Source organism: Hippopotamus amphibius, chromosome 9 (genome assembly GCF_030028045.1).
Source record: "Hippopotamus amphibius kiboko isolate mHipAmp2 chromosome 9, mHipAmp2.hap2, whole genome shotgun sequence".
In the NCBI taxonomy this organism is placed as follows: Eukaryota; Metazoa; Chordata; class Mammalia; order Artiodactyla; family Hippopotamidae; genus Hippopotamus; species Hippopotamus amphibius.
Genome location: NC_080194.1, coordinates 134,645,306 through 134,667,945, shown reverse-complemented (window position 1 = coordinate 134,667,945; position 22,640 = coordinate 134,645,306). Strand labels below are relative to the sequence as shown.

General features: G+C 46.7%; 1 protein-coding gene across 1 annotated transcript in view; it reads left to right on the top strand.

Annotated features, from left to right (window-relative positions):
• The window catches only part of ABCC6 (ATP binding cassette subfamily C member 6), a 67,825-nt gene extending 45,417 nt beyond the window's left edge, over nucleotides 1-22,408 (top strand). The window contains exons 23-31 of the mRNA XM_057695478.1: nucleotides 9,904-10,214; nucleotides 12,293-12,492; nucleotides 14,965-15,091; nucleotides 16,323-16,424; nucleotides 17,148-17,294; nucleotides 19,372-19,530; nucleotides 19,621-19,787; nucleotides 21,647-21,841; nucleotides 22,132-22,408. Coding sequence (XP_057551461.1) covers nucleotides 9,904-10,214; nucleotides 12,293-12,492; nucleotides 14,965-15,091; nucleotides 16,323-16,424; nucleotides 17,148-17,294; nucleotides 19,372-19,530; nucleotides 19,621-19,787; nucleotides 21,647-21,841; nucleotides 22,132-22,240 — 1,517 coding nt within the window. The 3' untranslated portion in view covers nucleotides 22,241-22,408. The remainder of the gene's footprint in view (nucleotides 1-9,903; nucleotides 10,215-12,292; nucleotides 12,493-14,964; nucleotides 15,092-16,322; nucleotides 16,425-17,147; nucleotides 17,295-19,371; nucleotides 19,531-19,620; nucleotides 19,788-21,646; nucleotides 21,842-22,131) is intronic.
• The last annotated feature ends 232 nt before the right edge of the window (nucleotides 22,409-22,640 follow it).

Here is a 22,640-nt window from a genome sequence, read left to right as displayed (position 1 = left end):
GAGTTTTACTTCTTCCTTTCCAATTTGGACTCCTTTTATTTCTTCTTCTTGTCTGATTGCTGTGGTTAAGACTTTCAATATTATGTTGAATAAAAATGGTGATAATGGGCATCCTTGTTTTTTCTTGATCTTAGAGTAAATGCTTTGAGCTTTTCACCACTGCACATGATGTTAGTTGTGGGCTTGTCATATGTGGCCTTTACTATGTTGAGGTGTAGTCCCTCTGCTTTGTTGAGAGTTTTTATCATAAATGGATGTTGTAGTTTGTCAAAAGGTTTTTCTGCACCTTTTGGGATGATTGTATGATTTTTATTCTTCAGTTTGTTAATGTGATGTACCACATTGATTGCTTTGTGGATATTGAACTATCCTTGCATCCTTGGGCTAAATCCCACTTGATCATGGTGTATGATCCTTTTAATATATTGTTAAATTTGGTTCACTAATATTTTGTTGAGACTTTTTACATTTATGTTTACCAGTGATATTGGCATGTAATTTCCTTTTTTTGGTTTATCTTTGCCTGATTTTGGTATCTGGTTGATGCTGGCCTTGTAGAGTGAGTTTGGATGTGTTCCTTCCTTTGCAATTTTTTGAATAGTTTGAGAAAGATAGGTGTTAATTCTTCTGTAAATGTTTGGTAGAATTCACGTGTGAAGACATCTGGTCCTGGATATTTATTTATTTATTTATTTATTTTATTGGCTGTGTTGGGTCTTTTTTTTTTTGCTGTGCGTGGGCTTTCTTTAGTTGTGGTGAGTGGGGGCTACTCTTCATTGTGGTGCACAGGCTCCTTATTGCTGTGGCTTCTCTTGTTGTGGAGCACAGGCTCTAGGCACGTAGGCCTCAGTAGCTGCAGCACATGGGCTCAATAATTGTGGCTCACGAGCTCTAAAGTGCAGGCTCAATAGTTGTGGCGCACGGGCTTAGTTGCTCTGCGGCATGTGGGATCTTCCTGGAGCAGGGATCGAACCCGTGTCCCTTGCATTGGCAGGCGGATTCTCAACCACTGTGCCACCTAGGAAGCCCTGGTCCTGGACTTTTCTTTGTTGTTGTTTTTTTTTTTTTTTATTACTTATTCAATTTCCTTCCTAGTAATTAGTCTGTTCATATTTTCTATTTCTTCCTGTTCAGTCTTAGGAGATTGTACATTTCTAGGAATTTGTCTATTTCTTCTAGGTTGTCCATTTTATTGGCATATAATTGTTCATAGTCATCTCTTATGATCCTTTGTATTTCTGTGGTGTTGATTGTAAAATCTTTTTTTTTTTCTGACTTTATTTATTTGGGTCCTCTCTTTTTTTCTTGATGAATCTGGCTAAAGGTTTATCAATTTTGTTTATTTTTTCAAAGAACGAACTCTTAGTTTCATTGATCTTTTCTGTTGTTTTTTAGTTTCTATTTCATTTATTTCTGCTCTGATCTTTATGATTTCTTTCCTTCTACTCACTCTGGGTTTTGCTTGCTCTTTTTGTCTCATTCCTTTAGGTGTAAATTTAGGCGTTTATTTGAGATTTCTTTTTGTTTCCTGAGGTAGGTTTGTATTGCAGTGAACTTCCCTCTTAGAACTAACTGCTTTTGCAGTTTTTGGATTGTTGGGTTTTCATTTTCATTTGTCTCTAAGTATTTTTAATTTCTTCTTTCATTTCTTCAGTGACCTGTTGGTTGTTTAGTAACATATTGTTTAGCCTCCATGCGTTTGTGTTTTTGAGGGTTGTTTTTTCTTGTAGTTGATTTCTAGTCTCATACCATGTGGTTGGAAAAGATTCTTTATATGATTTCAGTCTTCTTAAATTTACTGAGACTTGCTTTATGGCCTAGCATTTGATATATCCTGGGGAGTGGTTCATGGTAACTTGAAAAGAATGTGTGTTCTGCTGCTTTTCAATGGAATGTTCTATATATATATAAAGTTTGTCTGATGTAATGTGTCATTTAAGGCCAGTGTTTCCTTATTGATTTTCTGGATGATCTATACATTGATGTGGGTGGGGTGTTAAACTCCACTCTTACTGTGTTACTGCCAATTTCTCCCTTTCTGTCTGTTAATATTGCTTTATGTATTTAGGTGTTTGTGTGATGGGACATTCACATTTGTAAACATCTTCTTGGATTGATCCATTGATCATCAATGTAATGCCTTTTTCTCTTGTTACAGTCTTCAAAATCTGTTTTGTCTGATATAAGTGTCACTACCCTGACTTCCATTTCATTTCCATTTGCATGGAATAGGTTTTTCCATCCCCTCACTTTCAATCTCTGTGTGTCTTTAGATCTGAAATGAGTCTCTTGAAGGCAGCACATATGTGGATCTTGTTTTTTTTATCTGTTCAGCCACTCTATGTCTTTTGATTGGAGCATTTAGTCCATTTACATATTTAGTGTACTTATTGCCATTTTGTTCATTATTTTGTGTTTTTTTTTTATTAGCTCTTTATTGGAGTATAGTTACTTTATACTACTGTGGCAGTTTCTGCTGTACAACAAAGTGAATCAGCTGTATTTATACATACAACCCCTTATCCCCTCCTTCCCAAGACTCCTTCCCACCCTCCCTATCCCAGCCCTCTAAGTCATCACCCATCATCAAGTTGATCTTCCTGTGCTATGCAGCAGCCTCCCACTAGCTATCTATTTTACTTTTGGTAGTGTATATATGTCAGTGCTACTGTCTCACTCCATCCCAGCTTCTCCTTCACCTGCCCACCCCCATGTCCTCAAGTCTGTTCTCTACATCTACATCTTTATTCTTGCCCTGCCACTAGGTTCATCAGTACCATTTTTTTAGATTCCATATATATGTGTTAGCATCAGTATTTGTTTTTCTCTTTCTGGCTTACTTCACACTGTATGACAGACTCTAGGTCCATCCCCCTCACTACAAGTAACTCAGTTTCCTTCCTTTCTATGGCTGAGTAATATTCCATTGTATACATGTACCACATCTTCTTTATCTATCTGTTAATGGGCATTTAGGTTGCTTCCATGTCCTGGCTATTGTAAGTAGTGCTGCAGTGAACATTGTGGTACACGTATCTTTTTGGATCATGGTTTTCTCAGGGTATATGCCCAGTAGCGGGATTGCTGGGTCATATGGTAATTCCATTTTTAGTTTTTTAAGGAATCTTCATACTGTTCTCCATAGTGTCTGTATCATTTTATAGTCCCACCAGCAGTGCAGGAGGGTTCCCTTTTGGGGTTGTTTTTATAGTTCTTTTCTGTTCCTTTCTTCTTTTGTTCTCTTCCCATGTGATTTGATCAATATCTTTGGTGTTATTTTTGAACGTCTTTCTCTTTTTGTGTGTGTATATTATAGATTTTTGGTTTGTGGTTAGCATGTGGTTTATATATAGCAATCAATATATACATGATTTTTTTTAGTTATTGATCTAAGTTCAAATGCATTAAACAACCTTGCATTTTTTTCTCTCCCTGCCACAGTTACTGTCTTTGACATCATATTTTACATCTTTTTGTTTTGTGTATTCCTTAAGTACTTATTGTGAATATAGATGATTTTACTACTTTCATCTTTTTAATCTTCCTATTAGCTTTGTGTGTGGTTGGTTTACCACTTTTACTGGATATTTGCTTTTACCAATGAGAGTTTTCCTTTTGTGCTTTTTGTATTTCTAGTTGTGGGCTTTCCTTTTTTGCTTAGAGAATTCCCCTTAACATTTCTTGTCAAGCTGTTTTTTTGGTGCTGAGCTCTTTTAGCTTTTGCTCGTCTGTAAAACTTTTGATCTCTTCTTCAAATCTGAATGAAAACTTGCTGGATGAAGTATTCTTGGTTGTTGTTTTTTCCCCTTCATTGCTTTAATATATTGTGTCACTCTCTTCTGACCTGCAGAGTTTCTGCTGAAAAGTCAGCTGATAGCCTTATGGGAGTTCCCTTGCACATCATTTGTAGCTTTTCCCTTGCTGCCTTTAATATTATCTCTTTATCATTATTTTTTGTCACTTTAATTACAATGTGTCTTGTTGTGGTCCTCTTTGGGTTGATCCTGTTTGGGACTCCCTGTACTCCTGGACCTGGATGTCTGTTTTTATTCCCAAATAAGGGAAGTTTTCAACTCTTATGTCTTCAAATATGTTCTCTGCCCCTTTCTCTCTTCTCCTCCTGGGACCCCTATAATGTGAATGTTTGTATCATTGGTTGTTGCTCCAAAGCTTTCCTAAATTGTTCTCTTTTTTTTTTCCTTTTTCTTTTTCAGCTTGAGTGATTTCCACTACTCTGTCTTCCATTTCCCTGATTTGTTCCTCTGTATCATCTAATCTACTGTTGATTCCTTCCAGGGTATTTTTTATTTCAGTTATTGTATTCTTCAGCTCTATTTGGTTCTTCTTTATATTTTCTAACTCTTTGTTAAAAACGTCTAGCTTCTCACTGTGTTCATCTATTCTTCTCCTAATCTTTATGCTCATTACCTTGAACTCTTTATTGGGGCTTATCTCCACTTTACTTAGTTCTTCTCCTGGGGTTTTATCTTGTTCTTTCATTAGGAACATATTCCTCTGTCACCTCATTTTGACTAATTCGCTGTTTTTATTTCTATGTATTTGGTAGGTTGGTTATGTTTCCCGATCTTGGAGATGTGGCTTTTTGTAGGAGACATCCTGTGTTTCCCAGCTGCATACTGCCCTCCTGTCACCAGAGCTGTATGCTCTAGGAGTGCACCCTATGTGGAATGCATGGGCCCGTCTGTTATGGTGGGCTGACTGCTGTGGGTGAGGTCTGGTAGTTGTGGCTGATCCCTAGTCTGATTGGTTGCCAGGCCCTGCCTTGCGCAGAGGCTGCCAGCCACTGGTGGTGGGACCAGGTCACAAGGCAGCTGGCTGCAGAGTCCCGGGGGTTCCAAGGCCAGTGCTGGCTCACTGGTGGGTGGAGCCAGGGCCCAGAGTGGCTGGTTGCAGGGCTGGTATCCCAGATCTAATGTTGGCCTGCTAGTGGGTGAGGTCAGTTCCTGACAGGACTGGCTGTGTCCAGCTGCTACCAGGCTGCTTGTGGGTGGAGCTGTGTCCTGGGATCTCTGGATTCAGGGCCCTGGGTGTCCCAGAGTTGGTGCTGGCCTGCCAGTGGGTGGGGCTGGGTCCCGGGGTGGCTGGGCACTAAGGCCACCAGCCTGTTGTCCTCCCCTGGATAGCTGCTTGGCCTGAGGCATCCCAGCCCTGGTGCTGACAGACCAGTGGGCAGGGCTGGGTCCCAAGGCTAATAATCTCAAGAAAGTATTCACAATGGCACAAGCACCAGTGTCCTTGTGGCAAATCAAGTCACCCAAGATGGCTGCTGCCAGCATCTATCCTCAGGGTGAGCTCCAGTTGCCTCCTGTCTACCCAGGAGGCTCTCCAAGATCAACAGGTAGGTCTGACCCAGGCTTCTTTGGTTACTGCTTCTGCCCTGGGTCTCGAAGCATCAGATTTTTTTGTGCACCCTTTAAGAATGCAGCCTTGGGACTTCCCTGCAGTCCAGTGGTTAAGACTTTGCCTTCCAGTGCAGGGGGTGTGGGTTCGATCCCTGGTCAAGGGGTTAAGATCCCACATGCCTCATGGCCGAAAAACCAAAAAACATAAAACAGAAGCAATATTCTAACAAATTCAATAAAGGCTTTAAAAATGGTCCACATCAAAAAAATCTTAAAAAAAGAAAAACGAAAAAGAATGCAGTCTTTATTTCCTACAGCCCTGTGGCTTTCCCAAAAGTCTGGTCTTCAAAAGCAAATGTTATGGGGCTCATGTTCCCAGTACAGGACCCCTAGGCTGGGGAGCCTTTTGTGGGGCTCAGACACCATGCTCCTTGGGGAGCATCTCTGAAGTTGTTGTCACGCTTCCATTTAAAGGTCACCCACCCAGGGGTGTGGGTCTTGACTATACTGCGTCTTCATCCCTCCTACCTGTCACATTGTTGTTCGTTCTTTATATCTTTAGTTCTAGATCTTTTCTGATAGTCTTCTGGTTTTTCTCATCGGTAGTTGCTGTGTAAATTGTTGTAATTTTGGTGTGCCTGTGGGAGGAGGGGAGCTCAGGGTCTTCCTATTTCTACAGTCTTGGCTGCCCCACCCCCCGCCACGATATACTACACAGTCTTGATTATTGTGTGTGTGTGTTTTTCAGCAGTGTCTTGAATTTAGATAGTGTCAGTCTTCCAAATTTACTCTTCTCCTTCAATATTGAGTTGACTATTCTGGGCCTTCTACCTTTCCAAATAAACTTTACAATTTTTCAATGTCCACAAAATAACTTGCTGGGATTTTGATTGAGATTGCATTGAATTTTAGATCAAGTTGGGAAGAGCTAACCTTGACAATATTAACTCTTCTTATCTATGAACATGGAATAGACTTCTGTTTAGTTCTTTGAATCTGATCATCAGAGTTTTGTAGTTTTCCTCATGTAGATCTTACACTTATTTTGTTAGATTTGTACCTCAGTATTTCATTTTAGGGGGTGCTAATGGTATTGAGGTAAACGGTATTGTGTTTTTAACTTCAAATTCCACTTGGTCATTGCTGGCATGTAGGAAAGTGATTGAATTTTTCATACTCCTTGCATCCTGCACTGTTGCATTCTCCTTGCATCCTGCCCTGTTGCATTCTGCAGTGTTATAATTGCTTGTTAGTTTCAGGAGTTTTTTTGGTGAGTTCTTTCAGATTTTCTATGTAGATGATTATGTGATCTGCAAATAAATACAGTTTTATGTCTTCCTTTCCAATCTATTTACCTTTTATTTCCTTAAATTATTGCATTAGCTAGGACTTCTAGTAGGATGTGGAAGAAGAGTAGTAAGAGGGGACATTCTTGTCTTGTTCCTGATCTTATTGGGAAAGCATCAAGCTTTCACCATTAAGTTAACCACAGGTTTTTTATAGATATTCTTTATCAAGTTGAGGAAGCTCTATTCCTGTTTTACTGAGAGAGGTTTTTGTTTTTGTTGTTTTGGGGGGTGGGTTGTTTTTGTTTGTTTATTTGTTTTATCGTGAATAGTGCTGGATTTTGTCTAATCTTTTTCTGCATCTATTGATATGATCATGTGACTTTTCTTCTTTAGCCTGTTGTTGTGATAGATTATATTAATTGATTTTTCAAATGTTGAAGCAGCCTTGTATACCTAGGAAAATTCCACTTGGTCATGATGTATAATTTTTTTCATACATTGTTGGATTTAATTTGCTAATATTTTGTTGAGGATTTTTACATGTACATTCTTGAGAGATATTCATCTATACAGTTTTCTTATAATGTCTGATTTTGGTATTAGGGAATACTGGCCTCAGAAAAGTTAGGAAGTATTCCCTCTGCTTCAACCCTCTGAAAGAGAATGTAGAGAATTGGTATAATTTCTCCTTAAGTATTTGTTAGGATTCAACAGTGAACTCATCTGGGCCTGGTACTTTCTGCTCTGGAAAGTTATTAATTGTCGATTCATTTTCTTTAATAATTTTAGGCCTATTCAGATTATCTGTTTCTTCTTGCATAAGTTTTGGTAGAGTGTGTCTACCAAGGAATTGGTCCATCTCTCCTAGATTGTCAAATTTGTGGGCATAGAGTTGTTTATAGTATCCTTTATTATACTTTTAATATCCACTGTATCTGTAGTAATGTTCCTTTTTAAAAAAATTTTCAGATATTAGTAATTTGTGTCTTCTCTCTTTTCCTTAGCCTGGCTAGAAACTTATCAATTTTTTTGATCTTTTCAAAGAACTAGGCTTTGGTTTCATTGATATCCTGTTTTCAATTTTATTGATTTCTACTGTAATTTTTATTGTTTCTTTTCTTCTGCTTACTTTAGATTCAATTTTCTCCTCTTTTTCTAGATTCCTAAGGTAGACATTTAGATGATGGATTTTAAATCTTTTTTTTTCTGATACATATTTATTCAGTGCTGTACATTTCCCTTTAAGTACCGTTTTCACTACATCCCCCAGATTTGGTAAGTTGTGTGTTTATTTTCATTTAGTTCAAAATATTTTAAGATTTCTCTTGAGGTTTCTTCTTTGACCCATGTGTTAGTTAGAAATGTCTTGTTTAATGTTCAAGTAATGGGGATTTTCCAGGTGTTTGCTGTTTCTAGTATAATTCCACTATGGTCTGACAACAAACACTGTATAATTTCTCTTCTTTTAAATTTGTTAAGGTGTATTCTGTGTCCCAGAATGTGGTCTATCTTAGTGAAGGTTTCATGTGAGCTTAGGAATTTGTCTTCTGCTGCTTTTGGATGAAGTGGTTTGTTGATGTTCATTCTATCCAGTTGATTGATGATGTCGTTGAGTTCATCTCTGTCCTTAGTGATTTTCTGCCTGTTGGGTCTGTCCTTTTATGATAGAGAGGTATTGAAGTTTCCAACTATGATAGTGGATTCATTTATTTCTCCCTGCAGTTCTATCAGTTTTTGCCTCACATATTTAGATACTGTGTTGTTAGGCAGTGCACATTAAGGATTGTTATGTCTTGTTGAAAACGGACCCCTTTATCATTATATAATGCCCACCTTTATCCCTGATAACTTTCCTTACTCTAAAGTCTGCTCTCTTTGAAGTTAACATAGCTACAAACTATATAGCTATAATATACTAACTATATAAAACTATATGTCTCAAACTAGTTTAAGCAACAAGAGAATTTATTGGCTTATGGGACTGGAATCTGTAGGTAACTAGCTTCAGGTATGGCTGGATCCAGGAGTCCAGCAAATGCTGGAAGATTAGCTCCATTTTTTTCCTCTGTGATAGCTTCCCTTCCAGGTAGGCTACTCCCCCTGGTGGTAAGATGGTATCCCATAGCTCCAGCCTGGCCACCTCAAAAAGTGAGCACCTCTTTCCAAAAGTCCTAGCAAAGTCCCAGGTCTCACTCTCATTGGCTTGGGTCATGTGTTCACCCCTGAACTAACTGCAGTGGTTTGGATTGTCCAAGGATGAAATTTGACCCACCCCAGAAAAAGGGAGTGAAGTTGGCTCCATCCCAAGCACATAGATTGGCATTGGGAGGAAGAGGGTATATTAGTTTCCTAGGGCTGCCATAAAACAGATTACTACAAACTTGGTAGTTTAGAACAACAGAAATGCTATTCTCTCACCGTTCTGAAGCCGTGAGTCCAAAATCAAGATGTCAGCAAAACCTGGTCCCTCTTTGAGGCTCTGAAGGAGAAACTGTCCCTTGCCTTCCTCCCAGCTCCTGCTGATTGCGGCCATCCTTGGCATTCTTGGGCCTGTGGTGCATCACTCCAGTCTCTGCCTCCGTCTTCTCATCACCTTCTTCTCTTCTTATAAGGACACTAGTCATTGGATTGATTTCTTTATTTACTTTTTTAATTTATTTTTTTGGCTGCGTTGGGTCTTCTTTGCTGTGCATGGGCTTTCTCTAGTTGCGGTGAGCGGGGGCTACTCTTTGTTGTGGTGCGCAGGCTTTTCATTGCAGAGGCTTCTCTTGTTGTGGAGCACAGGCTCCAGGTGCGTGGGCTTCAGTAGTTGTGGCATGTGGGCTCAGTAGTTGTGGCTCATGGGTTCTGGAGCGCAGGCTCAGTAGTTGTGGTGCACGGGCTTAGTTGCTCCACGGCATGTGGGATCTTCCCAGACTAGGGCTTGAACCCGTGTCCCCTGCATTGGCAGGCAGATTCTTAACCACTGCGCCACCAGAGAAGTCCCTAGCCATTGGATTTAGAACCTGCCCTAAATCCAGGATGACTTCATCTCAAGCTCTTTCACTAATAACATCTTCAAAGATCCTACTTCCAAATAAGGTCACATTCTGAGGTTCCTGGTGGACATGAATTTGGGGGGGAGACCCTATTCAACCCACAGCATGATGGTCCCATTAATGGATAATCAGGGTGGCCAAATCATCAGATAGCCTCCATGGGGCGATGGGGGGTCTCCAGCTGTTATACCCTGATACCCTCTCTCTCCCCAGCAATTGGGCTGTTTGCCTCCATGGCCACAGTGCTCCTGGGTGGGATCCGGGCATCCAGCCTGCTTTTCCAGGGGCTCCTGTGGGATGTGGCACGGTCTCCTCTTGGCTTCTTTGAGCGGACACCCATTGGGAATCTGCTGAACCGCTTCTCCAAGGAGACAGACATAGTAGATGTGGACATCCCAGACAAACTCCGGTCTCTCCTGATGTATGCCTTCGGACTCCTGGAAGTTGGCCTGGTGGTGACAGTGACCACCCCACTGGCTATCGTGGCCATCCTGCCACTGCTGCTCCTCTATGCTGGGTTTCAGGTAAGGAGAGGTTGGGGAGGCTCCTGGGGCCAGCTGAGGTCACCTCCCCCAGTCCCATGTCTGTAGGCAGGACTCAGTGTAAGAGGTTCTGCCCAGCTTGACATCTAGGAGCTACCCCTAGAAGAATTCTCAGAGACAGAGACACCACAGTCTATTTCTAACACTTATTCTAGTCTCTGTCTCCCAAATGTTCACATCGGAGTTCTTAATATCTAACAGTTTTTCCTGCTTCTACTGCTGCTGAAATCAGCTGCTTCTCCTCCAATAATCTGCAAACCAAGAAGGCTTTGCAGGCTCTCAAAGACCATTGTATTAGGCTAGAGTCTTTCAGTTGCCAGAAACAGAGACCAACTTAAATTAGCTTAAATACAAGAACAGAATTTAATGGCTTATACAGGGGGTCACGTGTCACCAGGACGCTGTCACTCTCTCCATGTCTTCCCTCCTTGGTTCTCGAAGTGTGGCATCAGACCAGCAGCATCAGATTCACCTGGGAACTAGTTAGAAATGCACATTCTCGGGCCCCATCCAAGACCTACTGACTCAGATACTATGGAGGTGGGGCCTGGAAATCTGGGTTTTAATGAACCTTCCAGGTAATTCCAATCCATGCTAATACTTAAGAATCACCGTCTCAGCTCTGCTTGGCCTGATTTTGCACACACTCCTTTTCCAGGGGACTGGTCTGATGGCCCCCTGGCAACCCTGTACTCACAGCCTCCCACCTCAGCAACCCCAACACAAAGCAACCTTTTCTCCAGCTCAGCATTCATACATCAATCCCGGGGAGGATTCTGATTGGCCTTTCATGGGGCATATGTCATCCCTGAGTTCATCACTGTGACCAAAGGAATAGTTTACTCTGCCCAGCGGGGCTGTGTCATCTGACTACCTCCATGATCAGGTCTCCTGATTGACAGCCAACCCCCCACCCCCACCAAGGAAATCAGAAGTAGAAAAAACCGTGGTAGCCAGACAAAAATCCGAAGTAGGAGAAAAAAAAAAAAAAACATGGTAGCCAGACGAAAAGAAAACATGGCCATCACTGCACTCCACAACTACCCCAAGTCTCTTCTCTATCCTCTTGACCTGGGGGAGGAACTGCTTCTCTGTCTAGAGCTTTGGAGTTGGGCAGAGATGGGTTTGGATCCAGGCCCTGCCACTCGCTTGCTGTAGAGGCTTGGACCAGCTGCTTAATCCCCCTGAGCCTCTGATGTTCTCACATGTAAACTGTGAACTATGCTAACACCCTCCTCACAGTGACTGAATACTGCAGTCAACCCTTGAACAACATGGTGATTCGGGGCACTGACCCTCCTTGCAATCAAAGCTCTGCTTGTAAGTTATAATTGGTCCTCTGTATACATAGTTTCTTCGTCTCCACAGATCCAACTAACCACAGATCGCGTACTACTGTAGTACTTACTACTGAAAAAAATCCACAAATGAGTGGACCCGTGCAGTTCAAACCCATATTGTTCCAGGTTCAATTGTATTTGGAAAGAGCCTGGCATGCAGCCTGGGTGACGAGCAAGTGCAGATGCCTGCCTGCCAGCTGCGCACAACTTCCAACCTCAAACCAAAAAAAAACCATGTATCGTTTATGCATCCTTGTGCTCCCAGCGCCTGGCGCGTAACCCTCGAGTTAAGTGAATACATTTGACTTGTCCAGCTGCCTTCCTTGCCCTTGGTGGCTTTGTTCCCACTATGACTGGCCCTAAGTGAAGCAGTTGGCCTTATAGAGCTGAGAATGAGACATTTATGATAGATTAGTGGTTTCTCCATCCTGGCTGTACAGGAGAATCATCCCAAAGGCTTTTTAAAAATTCCAAGGCCAAGGTGACGCCACCAGAGATTCTGATTTAAAAGTTCTGGGGTGAGGCGTTGGGAGTTTTTGAAGCTTCTCAGGTGATTCTTAACAAGACCCATGGAAGTCGGACTCTGCAAGGAAATTGGAGCCCAGATAGGAGAAGCAGCTGCCCCAAGGTCACACAGCAAGCTGGTAACAGAGCTCCCTATGCTTTTCAAACTGTCTCTCTGTGTTTGTGACTTCTCTGCTCCCCACTGACCCCCTGCAGAGCCTGTACGTGGCCAGCTCGTGCCAGCTCAGACGCATGGAGTCAGCCAGGTACTCATCCGTGTGTTCCCACGTGGCCGAGACGTTCCAGGGCGGGGCAGTGGTCAGGGCCTTCCGGGTCCAGGGCCCCTTTGTGGCCCAGAACGACGCACACGTGGACGAAAGCCAGAGAGTCAGTTTCCCACGGCTGGTGGCAGACAGGTAGGAAGCGGGCAGAGAAGACTCTATCGTCCATCTGTGTCCTCAGAGAGTGAGACCTAAGGACATACTGTGTGGCCAGAGAGGTCAAGTGGCTTGCCCGAGATCACACAGCAAGTCGAGGGTAAAGCAGGGCCTAGATCCCATGGGTGCACATGGCTCACACTGTGAGCAGATGGAACTTGGCCTGAGGGATCCCCCACAGCAGGTGGGCAGGAGGTACAGGTGTCAACAGAAAGGAAGAAGCCTCTGTTGCCAGGCCACTAGACCAGCCTCTGTTGCCTTGGTGACAAAGGAGCTACATAAACATCTTCAGCTTCCTTTCACTACTAAGCAAGAATAAGAACACAAGCTTTGAGCACAGACAGACACAGGTACAAATCCCAGCCCTGCAACGTACTAGCTGGGTGATCTTGGGCAAGTTACATAACCTCTCTGAGCCTCATTTGTCAAAGTGGGTTTGCACCCATGGCGTGGCTGTTGCGATGAAACAAATACACTCAGAGCTAATACTTGTGTAATGTGCTCACCACATGCCCAGCACAGTCCTGAGCATCCTCTGTGGGTTAATTTCTTTAATCCTATGAGCAACACCAGGCAGAAACTCTTTTATAGATGATGAATCTTAAGCACAGATAGATTTAGGAACTTTCCCAGGGCCACACGGGAAATGCATGGTGGAGTCAGGATTTGAATCCAGGCTGTCTGGTGCCAGAATGTGGACGGGGTCAAGCACACAGTAAGTATGAATTCAATACATGTCAGTTCCTTCCTTCTTTCTGCCCTGGTCCTCGGCCAGCTGGGACTATGAGGCCCTGTAGCTGTGGGCCGTGTCTCAACTCCATGTATGCCTTCTGGGTGACCTGCCCTGCCCCTTCCTGAGGGTTCTAGCTTAGGGAGGAGGGACCTTACAGACATTTAGGAAGCACCTACTTTGTGCAAGGGTCAGTGATTTCTGCGCCATATACGGTGCATGTATCTCATGTAATCCTCTCAATTGTAATGAGCCAGATGTTACTTCATTTCACAGGTGAGTAAACTGGGGTTTGGAGAAGCGAAGGGACTCCCCCAGGGTCAGCCAGCTAGGAAGTGGCAGATGCCCAGTCAGGCAGATGTGGCTTCAAATCCCGGTGTTTGTTATGTGTGTGGACTTGGGCAAGTACCTGACCCTTCTGAGCCCCGGTGTCCTCATCCGTCAAATGCGGACAACAGCCCCCCCGCCCCGCCCCCATCATGGGGTTGTTAGGAGGACTAGGTGTTATATGCGGTGAAGTCCAGAGCCCCCTAAAGACAGGGATTTTTATCTGAGTCACGGCTGTGTCCCCACCATCTCCAGCATGCGTGGCACACAGTAGGTGCTTAATACATACCTGGTGAATGAATGAATGCATGAATGAATGGATGGATGGTAGAGCAGGAATTCAATTTCTTTTTTTTTAAGCTCTTTATTGGAATATAATTGCTTTACACTGTTGTGCCAGTTTCTGCTGTATAACAAAGTGAATCAGCTGTATTTATACATATATCCCTATATCCCCTCCCTCCCACGACTCCCTCCCACCCTCCCTATCCCAGCCCTCTAAGTCATCACCCACCATCGAGTTGATCTCCCTGTGCTATGCAGCAGCTTCCCACCAGCCATCTATTTTACATTTGGTAGTGCATATATGTCAATGATGCTTTCTCACTTCATCCCAGCTTCTCCTTTCCCTCTGTGTCCTCAAGTCTGTTCTCTGCGTCTGCATCTATATTCTTGTCCTGCCACTGGGTTCATCAGTACCAGTTTTTTAGATTCCATATATATGAGTTAGCATACGGTATTTGTTTTTCTCTTTCTGGCTTACTTCACTCTGTCTGGCAGACTCTAGGTCCATCCACCTCACTACAAATAACTCAGTTTCATTCCTTTTTATGGCTGAGTAATAAGGAATTCAGTTTCTTCATCCATTCAATATATATTTGTTGAGCACCTGCTATGTGCTGGGTCCTGGGGACAGAGCCGTGAACAGGACAAAGTTGCTGCCCTCTTGGAGCTCGTGATCTGCTGATGGAGGCCCCCAGTCAAGGACTGAGTAACTAGTTTAGTTATACAGAGTGATACAAGGGAGGAGTGATCAGGAGGGCTCTCTGAGTTGGTGTTGCTTGAGCTGGCTTGTATGAGGGTAAGATGTTGGCCACGTGAAGATGGAGGTCGATTTCAAGCAAGGGGAACACCGTGGACATGGCTCGGCACAGCCCCGGGGACAGAACAGCAGAAGCACGGCCAAGCTTTACTTGAGCACCTACTGTGTGCCGGGCCCTGAGCTGGGCTCAGGTGAGACAGGACAGTGCTGGCCTCCCCGTCCTCCGAGCTCAGGTGGGGCCTGGGCACGGAGGGGACGTTGCCGGGACCCCATGGGCGCTCGGGCCGGCATGCTGCCCAGGCGTAGGGTGGCAGAGAGGCCCGCTGACCCCACCTTACCTGTCCCCTCACAGGTGGCTCGCTGCCAACCTGGAGCTCGTGGGGAACGGGCTGGTGTGCGCCGCCGCCCTGTGCGCGGTGCTGAGCAAGGCCCACCTCAGCCCCGGCCTCGTGGGCTTCTCTGTCTCGGCCGCTCTGCAGGTACTCCCGACACCCCCACCCTGGGCTCCGGGGCGCAGGCAGCACGGACACACATCCCCGCCGGTGGGACCATCAGGGACCCGAGTCCAAACTGTCAGCCAGTGGGGAGGACACAGCTCTATAAGAGCCTAGGCTGGACCTCGGGCGAGACTCTTCTTCCCTCTTGGAACCTCAGTGTGCGTCTCTGAAAAATGGGCACAGATACCGTAAAGACTTCAGATACTGTGAAGACGCGTTGAGATAGAGTCCATTTCCAGTGGGTTGTTAACTTTTTGTTAACTATTAATAACAGTATTTAAGGACTTCCTAGGTGGCGCAGTGGTAAAGAATCTGCCTGCCAATGCAGGGGACATGGGTTCGAGCCCTGCCCTGGGAAGATTCCACATGCCATGGAGCAACTAAGCCCGTGTGCCTAAAAAAAAAAAAAAATAACAGTATTTAATATCAGGTTATGACATCTGTAAAGGAAAATAATATATATACATATACACACACACATGTAAATAGCATTCATCATGAAGGAGACATTGTTCTAACAGCTTTATAAATTAGTTCATTTAATCCTGTCCACGACCCATCAGGGGTCCTATGATTGTCCTCATTTTACAGTTGAGGCAACTAAGCCCAAGGATAAAGCAAGCGAGGGTGGAGCATGGAGGGGGCTTGAGAGCTGTGGCCTGGAGGAGTGGGGGGGAGGGGAGGGGAGGGGGAGTGCTGCTGGTGGAGGGAACGGCAGGAGGAAAGGCCCTGGGACGGGGCGGGGGGCGTGCCTGGGGAGTTAGAGGAACAGTAGGAAGGCATGAGGCTGGCAAGTGTGAGGACAAGACTGGAGGGAAATGAGGTCAGGAAGGAGTCGGGGCAGGGCTGGAGCCAGCAGGGCAAGCGGGCCCTGGTGAGGGGCTTGGCGTGGTTCCAAGTGTGGTGGGACATCAGTGGAGGGAAACCTCTCTGAATGGAAGTCAGTGGGCCTGGGTCCTGCTGGGTGTCCTTGGGAGGGCCATGCACCCTCTCTGGTTCTGTCGCCCCACCTGTTTCAAGAAGGGTAGGACAAGCTGTTGTCTGCAGGCTCCTTTCTGACCCCCATAGTGCAGTCTGACGAAAGGAAAAGAGGGATCCTCGCTGCTACAGCCAAATCCTACCCCCTTGTCTGCCGCGGGTTCTGCCTCCCAGCCCCTGCCTCACCTCTGGGGTGGTCTTGCTGAAGCTGTCCTGAAGTGTCTTCTTGCACTAGGTGACCCAGACGCTGCAGTGGGCCGTTCGCAGCTGGACAGACCTGGAGAGCAGCATCGTGTCGGTGGAACGAATGAAGGACTATGCCCAGACGCCCAAGGAGGTGATGGGCGAGAGATGGGGTCTGGAACGAGGTCAAATCCTGGTTCCTCTGCTCCCTTGCTTGGGCAAGGCATGGCGCTCTGAGTGACGGGGGACCATGAGTAACAGCAGTGTCATAGCAACATGGTAGTAACACGATGGCAACATTGCAGAAACATAGCAGTGGAATGATAGTAACATGATAGCATTACTGAAACATAATAGCAACATTGCAGGAACAGAAGAGAAAGATAGCAGCAGCATAACAGTGCTGAGTATATTAGGAGGGCATCCCCCAATAAAGGACTTCATACCGTGTCTGGCACACTGTAAACCCTCAATACAAGTCCGCTGCTCTAATTAGCCCCATTTCACAGATGGAAAAACCAAGGCTCCAGAGAGTGGAGTGACCTGTTCAAGGTCACAGGAATAGCAAATGGCAGCATTGATCTCCCCACTGCACAGACTGGCTCTTTTCACTGCAAAAAAGGAGAGTGTCTACTTCTACTAGTGAAAAGAGAATAATATTTGACAATAATAAAGAGTGGCCAACACCATTATTATTTTCACAGTACCAAGTATTATTTGTGTTTAGTCTTGCTATGTTCCATGTCCCATAACAACCCTGTAGAAGAGCAGTAAATATGCCCATTTTACAGAAGAGGAAACAGGGTCAGAGAAGCAGGCCATTTTGTGAGAAGCCTGGAGAAAGGCTCCTCTGATCCAGTGTCCGCTCCTGCCCTAGGCGCCCTGGAGGCCTCCCACCTGTGCTGCTCGGCTCCCCTGGCCTCGTTGGGGGCAGATTGAGTTCCGGGACTTTGGGCTGCGATACCGACCCGAGCTCCCGCTGGCTGTGCAGGGAGTGTCCTTCAAGATCCACGCAGGAGAGAAGGTGAGTGGCTCTCCTGCAACTTCCTGCTCGTGGTGGCCAGGCCACAGGCCAGCTGGAGAGGCCTCAGGGCCATGGCCAGGCTGGGCATCACCCCAGGGTCCGGGCTGAGCACCAGCTGCCTCCTCCACGTCCCCACCTCAGGTCCCCCAGTCCTTAGACCCACCACACCCTAAGTGAAACGTTTCACCTTCCCCAAACCTGCTTCCATCTTGATGAAGCCCACCCGCCTTGGTGTCCCAGATGAGGAGGCATCTCCCTGATTTCTTTCTTCTTTCTCTATCATTAGTTGAGCACCTATTATGTGCTGGGCAGAGTGCTGAATGTTCCACGTACTTATCCAGTTTGCATGGGCTCAGTTCCTGGCTTTGCGGTGGCTGACCTTGGGCAAGTCACTGCCTGCCTTGCTCTCCGTTTCCCATCTGTAAAATGGGAATAATAATGTCGACCTCATAGAGCTGTTGAGAAGTTTAACTGGGTCAATACATAGAAACCACCTGGAACAGTGCCTGGCACATGGCAGATGCTACAGAAGTGTTCACCGATGCTTTTATTCATGATTATGTGCATTTTCACTCTGACAGCAACTTTAGTATCATCCCATTTACAGATGCCTAGTCAGGCTGCTTCACTGAATCCTTCTCTGCCCTCCACTCCCAGTGACACTTCCTCCCTGCCCTCCCCTCCGCTGCTGCAGGTCCCTAGCCTCCTGTTTCACCACCTCCAGTCTGTTCTCCTGTGATCTCGATTTCAGCATGTCATTTCCCTGCTGCAGACCTTCCTCCCTCTCCCAGCTTCCTTCTGGTAAAGCCCAAACTCCTGAGCTTGGCATTCAAGACCCTGTTCAGCTCTCTTCTTCATTCATTGCTCAGCCGGGGCTTAGTCAACATTTGTGGAGCAGGGCCTCTGGGCCAGGTGGGCACCTGGTGCTGCCGTTGGGGCGCTTATGGCCTAGCACTTGGTGTGGTTCACCTGGAATCTTCCCTGGACCCCTGAACTCCTAGTCATCCTTCAAGATTCCACTCAAGTATCCCCTCCTCCATGAAGCCTTCTCTGATTACACCATCAACCCCCATCCCAGGCAACATGAACAGCACCTCCATGCTTTCCTCCATTTGCTGTAGGGCCAGAGCTTGATTGTAGAGAGTGCTTGTTCATCATACTGTATTAAAATTAAGTTTACTCGGGTGCCCTATTTCCAAGACCAGATGGTGAGCCCTTTGGAGCAAGGACTCCTTAATTTCTGTATTCCTGGTGCCTAAAAGAGTGCCTGTCATACAATGGGTGACACACATGCTTCATTCATTTATTAAATAGTGTTGAACCTGTACCGAGTGTCAAAGAGGGATGGAGGATGGATAAAAAGATGGGCAGGTAGATGCAAGGATGAAGGATGGAGCGCTGGGATTGGGGGCTGGGTGGAAGGAAGAAAGAAGCATGGATAGGAGAATGAATGGATGGATAGGATGGAATGGAAGAAAGAATGAGAGATGGAAGAAAGGACAGGAGTATGGATGCAGGGATGGTGTGTGGAAGGATGAGGAATGGATAGAAGGAAGGATGATGGACAGGTGGAAGGATGAGGATATGGGTGGAAGAAGGGGAATGGAAGGAAGGGGGAGGGAGGGATGGTTAGAAGGGAGGGGGAACTAATAGAAGGATGCGACATAAATAGAATGACGTGGGGATGGAAGGGAAGATGAGGGATGATGGAGGGGGGGTGGATGGAAGGATGGGTAAGGATGGAAGGTTGGGTAAGGATGGAAGGATGGAGGAGCAGAAGGAAGGGTGGGGAAATGGATGAAAAGATGGGAGAGATATATCAGGATGAGGGGAGGACAGAGAAGAATGCATCGACAGAAGGTTGTACGGACTGATGAATGGATGTATGGACAGGTGGACAGATGGAAGGACAGATGGACAGGTAGAAGGATGGATGCTCAAAGGATGATAGATGGAGGGATCTTGGGTGCAGGGGAAACATCTAGCAAAGACGTGCCCAGGAGCCCTCCAGGCCATGGCCTGCCTTCTTCTGGCCTGGCCTGGTCAGAATGGGCCTTGCCCTCCCATCCCCTGGCAGGTGGGCATCGTTGGCAGGACGGGGGCAGGAAAGTCCTCCCTGGCCGGGGGCCTGCTGCGGCTCCTGGAGGCGGCTGAGGGCGAGATCTGGATCGACGGGGTCCCTATCGCCCAAGTGGGGCTACACACACTGCGGTCTAGGATCACCGTCATCCCCCAGGTGAGGCCTGGGGAGGGGTGCCAGAGGTGGGGCCGGGAGAGGTGGGCGGCCTGGCTGGCCCGGCTCTGACCCAGCGTCCCTCCCGGCCAGGACCCCATCCTGTTCCCCGGCTCTCTGCGAATGAACCTCGACATGCTACACGAGCACACAGACGAAGCCATCTGGGCAGCCCTGGAGACGGTGCAGCTCAGAGCCGTGGTGGCCAGCCTGCCGGGCCAGCTGCAGTACGAGTGTACTGACCAAGGCGACAACCTGAGGTGGGGTCGCCACACCCCAGCCAGGCCCTGTGTGGTTCTGGGGGAGAGGCAGGCATGGCCAGGGTCCCCCCCAGGGTAATATGCCCTGGACGCCTCCTCCCCACACAGGCTGATCAACCTCGTTCTGTTCATAATCACGGTACAAATCCCATCCCTCATCAGCAATTCCAAACTCTGACACAGTCTCTGAACATCAAGAGATATTTTGTCTTTTTCCTAAGTTTGTTTCTAAATATATTGGGTGGCAAAACCCAACCTCTACTGACACAAGGCTACTTAGAGTCTTTATCTCACTCAGCATTTATTTTGCTAGAAAAATATTGTGTTTACAATTGGACACTAACCCCACACTCACTGGGGCTGTCAAGTAACATATGGTGTATGCCTTTAAAGCTTTAAAATATTGTAGTAATATACACATAGCATAAAATTGACCATCTTAACCACCCTTTAGTGTGCAGTTCCGTAGTGTTAGGTACATTCACATCAGTGTGCAACAAATTTCCAGAACTTTTTCATTTGCAAAACCCAAACTGTAGCCATTATGCAACAATTCTCTCTTCTTCCCTCCCACCAGCCCCCATTTCACTGTTTCTCTGGGTTTGAGAGTTCTAGGTACCTCATTTAATTGGAATATTACAGTATTTGTCTTTCTGTGACTGCGTTATCTCACATAGCATAATGTGCTCCAGGTTCATTCACGATGTAACGTGCCAGAATTTCCTCCTATTTTAAGGCCGAATAATATTCCATTCTGTGGATAGACCACATTTTTCTTATCCATTCATCCGTTGATGGATGCTTGGGTTGTTTCTACCTTTTGCCTATTGTGAGTAGTACTGTTGTGAACACAGATGTACAGGTGCCTTTTTGAAAATCAAGACATCCCGGATTCTAAAACCCACCTGACCCGGAAGGTGTTAGGGTAAGGGACCGTGGGTGGTAATGGCACTAGAGGGGCAGCAGAGCTTGGTGGCTAAGAGCACAGACATGGTTGTAGGACCTTGGGCAGGTTACTTAATCTCCTGTGCCTCAGTTTCCTCATCTGCGAAATGGGAATAATAGTTAGAACCTGCCTACCTGTGCAAAGATGAATGACTTACATGTGTAAAGTTGTTGACACAGTGCCTGGCATGTAAGAAATATTCATTTCAACATTTATTTTAATCCTCAAAGCTGCACTCTCACTAATCCCATGTCACAGAGTTGGAATCTGAGGCTTGAGATTTGCCGCATTACCCGGCTCATAAGTGGTGAGACTGGAGCAAGACCCAGGCACCTGACACCCACGTGGCCACAGTAGGTCCTGGTTCCCTAAAGGGTTTCCTCCGAGAGGAAGCTGAACATGGCAGGAAACAGCCCCAAATACCCTCGAGTCTCCAGGTTCTGGTAGCTCACTGACTGTGTGACCTTGACCCTCAAATTCCTCATCTGTAATTGGAGTAAAAGGAGGGCTTACTCTGTGACGAGCACAGCTTTTATACATTTTATCCCGTCCTCACAACCCAGTGAGGAAGGACTCATTAAAACAGTGCCTACCTTTGTGGCGTTGATGAGTCAGTATACACAAGCCTACACTGTGTGTCTGGAACATAGTGAAGACCATAGAATAGAAATAGCCATTGCACAGATGGGGCAACTGAGGCACAGAGGGTTTGAATGACTTGCCTAATGTCACTCTGCTCAAAAATGGCAGGATGGGGATTCCTACCAGCTCTGTAGACTGGGGACCCACCTTTGGGGACATGCAGGCACACATCCCCCACTCCTGCAGCTGCCAAGGGGACACATTTATGGGCACACCCTGCAGGTCAGTCCTGATATGCAAACACCTGCCTGACTGTCCCACTCATTCCCAGCGTGGGCCAGAAGCAGCTCCTGTGTCTGGCACGTGCGCTTCTCCGGAAAACCCAGATCCTCATTCTGGACGAGGCCACGGCCGCCGTGGACCCGGGGACGGAGCGCCAGATGCAGGCTGCCCTGGGGAGCTGGTTTGCACAGTGCACAGTACTGCTCATCGCCCACCGCCTACGCTCCGTGCTGGACTGCACCAGGTAAGCCCCCCCGGGGCACCCCTGCCGGCAGAGGAAGGCATCAGGGTTTAGAGCTGGAAGGGCGCTGGAATAGATTAGCAAGTGCCCATTGTACAGGTGGCAAGACTGATGCCCACAGGGGAAGGATGAGCCTGAGGACACATGCCTGGCAGATGCTTCCAACCGGGCCATCAGGGTCAGAAGGCCACACAGAAGGCCAGACTCGCTCAGAGCAGACATGCTGGGCATTCAGAGCGGCCGAGACCCTGGGCTGGTGTCCAAAGAGCTACCTGTCTCCCTCTCCCCTTCAGGGTGCTGGTCATGGACGAGGGGCAGGTGGCAGAGAGCGGCAGCCCGGCCCAGCTGCTGGCCCAGAAGGGCCTGTTTTACAGGCTGGCGCAGGAGTCAGGCCTGGTCTGAGCCCGGCCCCTTGATGCTCCTCCCACCCCACCAACCCGGAGAGCCTGCCCGAACCTAGAGATGTGGTGACCCGGGGTCATCAGTGGCCCCATGGAACTGAGTCTAGACGCCTCTCTGCTCTCTGGGAGGAGAAAGTGCCCGATCATTGCAGACCCGGGAGCACAGTGCAACCTGCAGGTCGGCCTGATCAGGGCTCATGCAGCCCCGTCTACCCTGGAGCCAGAGTCGACAGCAGCCCTCTGCCCTGGCTGTCTGCTGGACTCACCCAGGGACCCCAAAAACCTGCCTGTGCCCAGGCTCCACCAGAGACCAATGAAATCGGAATCCCTGGGCTGCGGCTGGAGCCATGGTATGTGTACCTTTCACAAAGTAACCCTTTTATTTTGAGATGATTATAGAT